Source organism: Bos indicus, chromosome 16 (genome assembly GCF_029378745.1).
Source record: "Bos indicus isolate NIAB-ARS_2022 breed Sahiwal x Tharparkar chromosome 16, NIAB-ARS_B.indTharparkar_mat_pri_1.0, whole genome shotgun sequence".
Classification (NCBI taxonomy): Eukaryota; Metazoa; Chordata; class Mammalia; order Artiodactyla; family Bovidae; genus Bos; species Bos indicus.
The window spans coordinates 64,407,646-64,417,348 of record NC_091775.1 but is presented as its reverse complement, the minus strand read 5'-3'; the positions used below and the strand labels follow the sequence as shown (position 1 = coordinate 64,417,348).

Here is a 9,703-nt window from a genome sequence, read left to right as displayed (position 1 = left end):
CACTCAGGACTGATCTCCTTTAGGATGGACTGGTTGGATCTCCTTGCAGTCCAAGAGACTTTCAAGAGTCTTCTCCAACACCAGGGTTCAAAAGCATCAATTCTTCAGCACTCAGCTTTCTTTATAGTCCAACTCTCACATCCATACATGACTACTGGAAAAACCATAGTCTTGACTAGACGGACCTTTGTTGGCAAAGTAATGTCTCTGCTTTTTAATATGCTGTCTGTGTTGGTCATAACTTTCCTTCCAAGGAGTAAGTGTCTTAATTTTATGGCTGCAGTCACCATCTGCAGTGATTTTGCTGCTGCTTCTGCTGCTAAGTTGCTTCAGTCGTGTCCTACTCTGTGCGACCCCACAGATGGCAGCCCACCAAGCTCTGCCATCCCTGGGATTTTCCAGGCAAGAACACTGGAGTGGGTTGCCATTTCCTTCTCCAATGCATGAAAGTGAAAAGTGAAAGTGAAGTCGCTCAGTCGTGTCCGACTCTTCGAGACCCCAAGGACTGCAGCCCACCAGGCTCCTCCATCCATTGGATTTTCCAGGCAAGAGTAGTGGAGTGGGTTGCCGTTGCCTGAGCCCCCCAAAATAAAGTCTGTCACTGTTTCCACTGTTTCCCCATCTACTTGCCATGAAGTGATGGGGCTGGATGCCATGATCTTAGTTTTCTGAATGTTAAGCTTTAAGCCAACTTTTTCACTCTCCTCTTTCACTTTCATCCAGAGGCTCTTTAGTTCTTCTTCACTTTCTGCCATAAGGGTGGTGTCATCTGCATATCTGAGGTTATTGATATTTCTCCCGGCAATCTTGATTCTAGCTTGTGCTCCATCCAGCCCAGCATTTCTCATGATGTACTCTGCATATAAGTTAGATAGGCAGGGTAACTAATGAATTTCTGGAGGCTCAGTGTGGACAAGTCTGAGAGATGAAAACTCCAGAGGGACTCCGCTGTTAAAGGGATGGTAAAGGCTCACACCTCCATGGACCATGTATCTTACTGGAGGAAGTCCTTTTAGAATTTTCTCAGGATTCAGCTCTTCGGTTATACCACTCCTGGTCAATCACTTTCTTCATGTTCTGAGAGGTTAGGGGAAAAGATGGAAAGAGGGAACCAGCAACTGATGTCCCCGCCCCCAACTTGGTGCCTGGTCCCTGTGGAGTGCACTTGGCCTGCAAGACTTCAGGTTACTCTCCACACAGCCCTATGAGGGTAGACACTGTCACCTCCATTTCACAAAGAAGGGTGTGGGGAATTCAGGGAGGTTGAGTAATTTGCTGGTGATCACAGAGTTCCTAAGGAATGGAGAGAAAACCAGCCTGCGTCAGGGGAAACTGGAACTCTGAAGGGAGGGCAGCAGGGCCTCCTGCTTGGGCTCTGCTGGCCAGGGGAGCGCCCATGTGCCAGAAACTCTGGATGACAATGGCTGGCGCCTGGTTTTGATCCAGAATAGGGAGTAGTATTTCTACTAACCTCTTCAATTGGAAGTGACCTTAGGAGTCTTCTGGGAAGTAACATCCCTGTGCCCTTTAATGAGATTATGGGAGGCCCACGATTATAAACATGGCTGTCTTCTATTCTGGTTAATGATATGCGGAGCTCGTTGAGGAGCAGGGGTGAGGACCGGCCCCCCGAGGTGCTGCACAGGAGAGCGCCTCTCTTCTGCAGTGACACCTGGGTCATTTGGAGCCACTCATGATGATGGACTACTGCTACAGAAAGAGGGCCGATTTATATCACTTCTAGGCCCACAGAACTGAAAAGCTTCTGGAAGGTGGAAGACAGATCTCTCTCGGGCTCTTTTGCTCTGTTTCTTTCTGTCAGCCTTTAGTCTGAATGGGTTATATGAGCTTCCTTTAAAAAACAGAAAGTTCTGAAAGCATCAAGCATTACTGGAATATGAAAATGTTTCATAAGGAAATTTGGATATTTCTTCTTTGTTGTGCTGGTCACAATTGTATTGATTACTAATTCGATTTTCTGGTCAACAGCACCATCTACTCTAATGGACTGTGAGGTCAGCGTAATTGGCTGTAAGGTCAGGGCAGCCATGAACTGCATATTCTGTTTTCTCCACTCCATTCTCAGTGCCCAGCACAGTTCGCTTACAAATGCTTTCAATGTGTATTGATGGCGCAGCTATTACATGCATTACTGTGCTAGGTGTTGGAGGTATGAAGAACAACAGGACATGGTCTCTGCCCTATAAAAGTATATAGTCTAGTAAGCGAGGCACAGACATGCATATTAAGTCGCTTCAGTCATGTCTCACTCTGTGCGACCCCATGGACTGTAGCCCGCTTGGCTCCTCTGTCCATGGGATTCTCCAGGCAAGGATACTGGAGTGGGTTATCATCTCCTCCTCCAGGAGATCTTCCTGGCCCAGGGATTGAACCCACGTCTCTTATGTCTCCTGCATTTGCAGGTGGATTCTTTACCATTAGCGCCTCCTGGGAAGCCCATACACAAACAGGTATCTCTGAGAAGTGGGGGGAAACTGTTGCAGAAACAGAAGGGTAAAAGGAGAAAGGAGATAATCAGAAGATGTCAGCGCTGTGATGTCTCTTATCACCCAGTGGAGAAGAAAGGGAAGGTCATTTTAGATAATCGTGTTGCTGGAGGTTGGAGTTCATGAGCAGGAGGGGCAAGAGATGAATGTGGAAACCTAGCCTGTGGTCGAGTTGTCAACGGTCTTGTGTCTGCCACTAAGGAGCTGAGGCTTTTTCAACTGGGCAAAGAAAGCCTGACAGTCAGCAAGGAAACAAGACCTTAGTCTCCAATCACAGGGACTGGATTCTCCCAACAACCTGAACCAGCAAGGACATGGATCCATCCATAGAGCTTCTATAAAGGAATGCAGTCCTGCACACCTTGATATTAGCCCCATGAGTCCTAGGTCAGACTTGTTACCTTCACAACTGTAAGGTAATAATTTGATGTTGTGTTAAGCCACTAAGTTTCCAATCATTCATTATGGTAGCAACAGAAAACAAATACAAGGGATTTCCCTGATGGTCCAGTGGCTAAGACTCCACATTCCCAATGCAGGGGGTCCAGGCTCGATGCCTGGTCAGGGAACTAGACCTCACAAGCAATAACTAAAGTCTGCATGCCGCAACTAAAGATCCTGCCCGAGGCAACTAAGATTCAGCACAGTAAATTAATTAATTAAAAAGAAAAAGAATACAAGGGACAAGAGTAGGCCAGCTTCCTTACCTGTCTCTTCTGCCTCAGCCCTTTCCTTAGAGGTCCGTGGCCCCTGTAGGTCTATTGTGGGGACATCTCTTTCTCCATTCTGATGACCCAGGACCCAAACATAATTTCATAGAAAAAGCAATAGCTCAAAGCAAAAACTGCAGCTCACTGGGCTGTGGACCAAGCTTGCCCACATCCAGGTTTTGCTTACCCTGCACATGTTATAAAAATTCTAGACATCTCATTCTCTTTTCTTTTTCTTTTTCCTTCCTTCCCCCTTTCTCCCCCTCTTCCTTCTCTCCCTCTTTCACTTTCTCCTTCCTTTTCTTTCTTTCATTTTTTCCCAAGTAAAGAACTCTGACAGCACTGGGTTGGCAGCTTGAGCTGATTGTCAATGTCCCCTTTGAGCTCATCACAGGCTCTACCACCTTGTTATCCCTTGGGGGTCCCTTTTACATGACCCACCTGAATCCTACAGGTGATTGACTTTGGGACATTTACCTACTTCTGGTGTTATCTCTAACACCAGATCTCTGAGGATCTGAAGTTTCTTATTCTCTCACTTCAGGGATCTCTGAAGCAACCAGAAGCAATCAGTGAGACTCAATGAAAGAGTACAGTTTTTTCCTACTCAGACTGGTCCTCCTAAGTGCCATGTGGCCTTTTAAATAACATGTTTGCAGATGCTTGCACACCTGTGCATGAATACACCTATGAGTGAGCATGCAGAGAGAGAAAGAGAAGTGAAAAACAAGCAAAGATCACAGTTTTGAATGACCCACTGAACAACCTTTCTTTTCCTTCAGTGGGACCCACTTACTGCCAGCCTATGGATCCAGCCTTGCCTCAGGCCACTGCAAGGGTAGGCAGGCAACAGCCCTGAGTTGGTATTTTATTAGATCCTCATCCGTCACCTTGCTGCTGACCTGACATCTTCTCTGGTTCCACATTCTGATTCCTGTTCTTTTGGACCAAGCTCATTCCTGGCACCTCAGTTTCAGTAACAGGGCTCTTCATCCTTTTCCTGGCATCTTGTCTTAGTTTCTTGCCTGAGTTTTGGGAACTGGAATTCTGTCTCATGCCCTCTGCTGCTTCCGTTAACTGAAGTCCTTTTCTGGAGCCCTGGCTCTGTTTGGGGAGGAGGAGGCCTTACTCCCTTCCTCTGGATCCCCTTATGTTGGATGCTTGCTCTGCTGGACTTTGTCCCAGCGCCCAAGAGGCTCCCCGCTCCTTGCCTCTATCCAGACCCGCCCTAGGCATATTCGCCTACAGTGTTCCTGGACCCGTCATAGTCACAGCCCCACACAGATGATTCTACAGTCCTGGGTGGGCATGAGCCCTGCTGTCCTCACATCTCAACACTTACCATCTTAAGAAAAGTCTAGGGAATAAAGGTCATCAGCACAGCAGGATACTTTGTTTGGAAATTAGACCAGATTCTCCAATAAGCTTTCTAGTTTTTCCTTGTCCCGCAACCCATGGAATCAAAGAGCCACGTGGAGGGCTTATTTAGGATATTCTGACCCATTTTGCTCCCAACTGTCTTCAAAGGACAGAAAATGGGCCTGGCCACTCTGATGACAGTAATTTGGCTTATAGGCTAGACATTTTCCTGAGTCTCTTTATTGATTAATTTGGCAAATGGACAGAATTCCAGGGAAGAACTCTTCCTTTGGTGTAGAAAGCTGTGCAGATGGTCACCATGCAATGAGAACTGGCCAGAGAATCGGAAGTGATGTGTTCTGGTCCAGACTCTGAATTCATTTACCTTCTCTGTGTGCCAGTTCTTCATCTATTTAAAAATTAATGATCTCAGACATGGTCACTCACAGGGTTGTCAGGATCTGCTGAGACAACAGGGGTGTGAGTCATTGTCCGAATGGGAGGATCCTTGCAACAAAAGATCTGATCTGATAAAACAGTACCTTGCTTCCTAGAGTGTTTAATGCCATCTGCACATAGGTCTCCTGGGATTCTTCAACCACCTTGCATCAAGGATTTGCTCAAGGCCATGTGGCTGCAGAGTGCAACAGGTGTCCAGACCCTGAGGGTAGGTGTTCTGTTGCACACCCACCATGGAAAGACTGTCTCTGACTCCAGGACGGGATGGGATTGGGGGCAGAGGTGCTTCTCTCCACTCCCATCTTAGCCACTGCAGTCTGGTCCCGCCATATCCGGGCCGCTCCCCCACTGATCTTTCCGGGGGCAGATGGCGTCAGGGCATTTCATTTCTGACCAGAAAAGGTTCTGTCAGTGGGAGGAGGCTTCTGAGAGATGATGTGCCTCTGTTGGGGTCTGACTTGATTACTTCCTCTCCTTTTTGGTGCTGGGTAATTTTGGTCTGAAGGAAGAGAGAAGAGTGGCCAGTTATCACAGTGGCATTGAGGTAACTAGCACTGTACTCTCTGCTGGTTCGTTGCTGTCCTCCCCTTTAAGTGAGGTGATGGCCAAAACCGATACCCTTTTACCCCCAGAATTCTTATCCTCATCTTCCTCTTCAAGAACTTGTAACTCTGAAGCAACCCATTGCCTTTCTGTGCAAAGAGCCCCCAAGTTTCTGGCTTGTCTTCCAGGCACCAGCAACCAGCAAATGATACGTGGGCAGCTCCAAGCCCCTGTCGGACTAGCAGCAGATCTGAGAAGGTGGGATGGCTGGTGAGAAGCCAGGCCTGCCATTCATAGAGCCTACTGTCTATAAACTTGACCTTCCAGTAGCTCTTTGGCACTGTTTCCATGACGCCCCTAGGGATTCTCCTATAGCCCTAACTTACCATCAGTCCTGCTCTGATGCTTGTACAGAACTGAATTAGGCTAAATCAGATTTTGACAGTCTCAAATCCTCTCCATCCTTATTGCAATATCTGGCCATGCAGAAGAATAGCTCTTCTTTCCTGTCTTATACATTGTACTCCGGAGGACTGGAGTATTAGTGTGCTATGTTGCTTCAGTCAAGTCCCACTCTTTGCGACCCTATGGACTGTAGCCTGCCAGGCTCCTCTGTCCATGGGAGTTCTTCAGGCAAGAATACTGGAGTAGGTTACCATACCCTCCTCCATGGGATCTTCCCAATCCAGGGATCAAACTCATGTCTCTTACCTCTCCTGCAAGGCAGGTGAGGGCTTTACCCACTAGTACCACCTGGGAAGCCCCCTCCTCCATGGGATCTTCCCAATCCAGGGATCAAACTCATGTCTCTTACCTCTCCTGCAAGGCAGGTGAGGGCTTTACCCACTAGTACCACCTGGGAAGCCCCCTCCTCCATGGGATCTTCCCAATCCAGGGATCAAACTCATGTCTCTTACCTCTCCTGCAAGGCAGGTGAGGGCTTTACCCACTAGTACCACCTGGGAAGCCCCCAGAGTATTAGGGCAGCCAGCAACAAAAGATCATGTGCGACACTTCCCCCAACAATAGCATTCTACTGGGAGGTGGGTCAGGGGCTCCATTTTCTTAAAAGTGTCCGTTTTGATGGAGGTGGGCAACAACCCATAGAGAAACCCTTCCCTCACTAGCCTGACTATAAGCCTCTTGAGAGGCTCAGCTTCTTGGTTCTGTATGCCAAGGGGTGTCGGGATGTGGAGCTAGGTTTCTCCCCCCTCTCCCATCGTATACTTGGACAAAGCAACTTCTTCTGGACCAAAGAAGAGGACTTCCAGTTCATGCCTACCCTGTGACAGGACACAGCTGCATGGCAGAGATCGCATGTCTTGACTGAGTAAAGATGCTAGATGAAGCTAAAGACAATACAGAGAAAAACACATCAGCACTAATGGCACAGGCACTCATCGGAAGGTCATTCCAGGACAGCCTCTAGGGAAGGAGTCGGGAAAGGGAGGGGGAAGCAGTGGTGCTCCAGGGACATTTAGGAGCCTCATTTCTGGGCTACGATATATATATTTTTTGTCTTAGGAGACATTTCATTTGGATGCAGAGGTCATGATGCCAACCTCATAGATCCAAGGAAGTAAAATAAGGAGATTAATCTGCCAGAGGAGCACTAGAATCACAAGACTTTAGGGCTGTTTGGATTTTACAGATCATGGGAATGTTCTGTAGCTGCCTCCCTCATTAAGCAACAAGGGGACATAAACGGACAAGTAGGTAGGGGAAGCTGGCACCTCATGCCTTTGGGAAGCAGAGAAGCAGTATCTCCCAACCTGGAAACAAATGCTGACAACTGGGATAGAAAGGAAAGGCTGGTTGGGAGAGACCATGTAGACCACAGAGGCAGGTTTAGTGCTTGGGGGTGGAATTGGCTCGAGGCTGAAGATGGGGAAGAAAAAAGGATATAACAAGGACCCCAAAATGTGAAGCTAGAGCCAGAGAGTTTATTACAGGGATAAGAAGATCAGTAGCAGGAGCCTCTGGAAAGTAGATGGTGTGGGGTGGAGGTCCTGTTTCAGTCAGCAGGTACTCTCAGTGGGACGAAAATGTTCCCATTGGGATGTTACTATTGTCTCTTAATAAAGATCACACACCACACCTGGAAATGGTCGACAGCCAGGAGAGAGACAGAGAAGCTTAAGGCATTCCCCTTCAAGGGCCTATACCAGGAGCCATCATCAGGAAGACATAATTATTCAAATGAGAGCTGTGCATGGAGCCCTGGAAGGGTGGTCAGGAGACCTGGTTCTCACCCCCATCCCTTGTGACTGGCAGTCACTTCCCATTTTGGGGGTCTTGGTCTCTTCCTGGTCAGTAAGGAGACTTGGCCTTCCCGTCACCCTCTAAATGAGCAGTGGACTTCCACCTCCAACTCACAGTTTTGGACTGAACTTCCTGCCGCATCCCGGGGTTGAGGCCGCAACCACTCAATGCCTCTGCACAAGGTGAATCTGAGGATGGCTTGGTCTCCTGGAAGGAAGAAGGGGCACACAGCACAGTGGTGCCCAACAGAGTAAGTCTGCATACGTCAGCAAGAGAGGCCCTGTGTGCCATTCTTCAGATTACAGGATGTGAGTCATAGAAAACCACCTCCACCTCCACCAGCTCTGCAACGGAGATCGGGGGCGTGAGGCTGAGACAGGGAAGCAGGATGGCCCAGGACTCTCCAGGCTGGGAACCCAGGGGGCCTGACCCTTAGCTCAAGGTGCCCTGCTGCCCTCTTCAGACTTCTGAAAAGATTTGGGCATTTGCTTCCTGGGAACTCAGCAGGAGGAAGGGAGCCAAAGGCTGGACGCTCTGGGGCCACTCCTAAGGGACACTTTCTGGCTCTTCCGAGTGAGCAGCATTTGCCCTTCCTGCCTGCCCCCTTCCCTCTCCTTTTTCTGTCACTGCTCCTCTCCTCCGCTACCCCCACTGGCATCCCCAATAAGCCCTTGCACCCCCAGGGACATTTTGCCCCACATCCTAAATAGATTGCTGATTTCCGTCTGCTGATGTGACACTTCCGTCTGCTGAGACAAGGATGATGAGCAATATTCATTGACCCTTGGGGTGACTGCAGCGGGAGAGGTAGATGGTGTGTTTCGGACTAAGGTGAGGACACTCTCAGAGGGGTAGGACACTCCACACCAGCCAGCCTTGCTTCTCTTACCATTTGGGGGGTCAGCCAGAGATGGACTGAGGTCTCAAGGACCCTTGTTTGCACTCCAGGAAGCAGGTGGGGTGCTTGTTTGTGGGGGATGGGATAGGGGCAGGGGTGGGTATCTGGGGAAGTGGACGTGAGAATGGGGCGGCTTTGAGTTGAAACGACAGGACACTCAGCTCCTGCTGTCTCAGGATGGTTAGCGGCCGTTTTTAAGTTTCTTGTCCTGTCTCTGTGTTTTGTCCTGATGCTGGTACAGTTCTCAGATCTGTTATCTTTGTTTCCCAAAATTTCTACTGCAGAGACATCCAGCCTTACCCTTCGCCAGGCACTTCCCTGTGAACCCTCCTCCCTCTCTTTAAAATTCCCTTTTTGGCTCAAGTACTGATCTCACAGTAGGTATCTGGGAAGGGGCTGAGTTTAACTGCTCTGCATTAAGAAAACATACATATGTATATATTTATTGATTAATATATGTTAATAATAACTGTATAAGCCTCTCATAATCACACTACCCAGAGATAATTCTATTGATACTGTATTTCTAAATTCTTTCCTGTGTTTCATAAAAATTATATAAATACATATTTATATATATTTACCATGCTAAAATCATACTCTGCCTCCACTTCCTAATTTTCTTACTTAACACTATGCCCCATGCCCGAGGTCAGGGGTGGCAGCCGAGTGGAACAACCCCACGTCCAAGGAGCGGTGGCTGCACAGGTGCAGGAGGGCTGAGAGGAGCTACTCCACATTTAAGGTCAGGAGGGGCGGCGGTGAGGAGATACCCCTCATCCAAGGTAAGGAGCAGTGGCTGTGCTTTGCTGGAGCAGCCATGAAGAGATACCCCACGTCCAAGGTAAGAGAAACCCAAGTAAGATGGTAGGTGTTGCAAGAAGGCATCAGAGGGCAGACACACTGAAACCATACTCACAGAAAACTAGTCAATCTAATCACACTAGGACCACAGCCTTGTCTAA

At 48.4% G+C, this 9,703-nt stretch overlaps 1 protein-coding gene across 3 annotated transcripts in view; it reads right to left on the bottom strand.

Moving 5' to 3' along the window:
- Positions 1 to 4,796: 4,796 nt before the first annotated feature.
- RGSL1 (regulator of G protein signaling like 1) overlaps positions 4,797 to 9,703 on the bottom strand; it is a 62,154-nt gene continuing 57,247 nt past the window's right edge. For 2 of the 3 annotated variants that reach the window (XM_070768541.1, XM_070768542.1), the window contains 3 exons: positions 7,955 to 8,047; positions 6,861 to 6,927; positions 4,797 to 5,534 (listed from right to left, as the gene is read on the bottom strand). In XM_070768541.1, coding sequence (XP_070624642.1) covers positions 5,498 to 5,534; positions 6,861 to 6,927; positions 7,955 to 8,047 — 197 coding nt within the window. In that variant the 3' untranslated portion in view covers positions 4,797 to 5,497. The remainder of the gene's footprint in view (positions 5,535 to 6,860; positions 6,928 to 7,954; positions 8,048 to 9,703) is intronic. The other variant, XR_011560908.1, reaches the window with a different exon arrangement.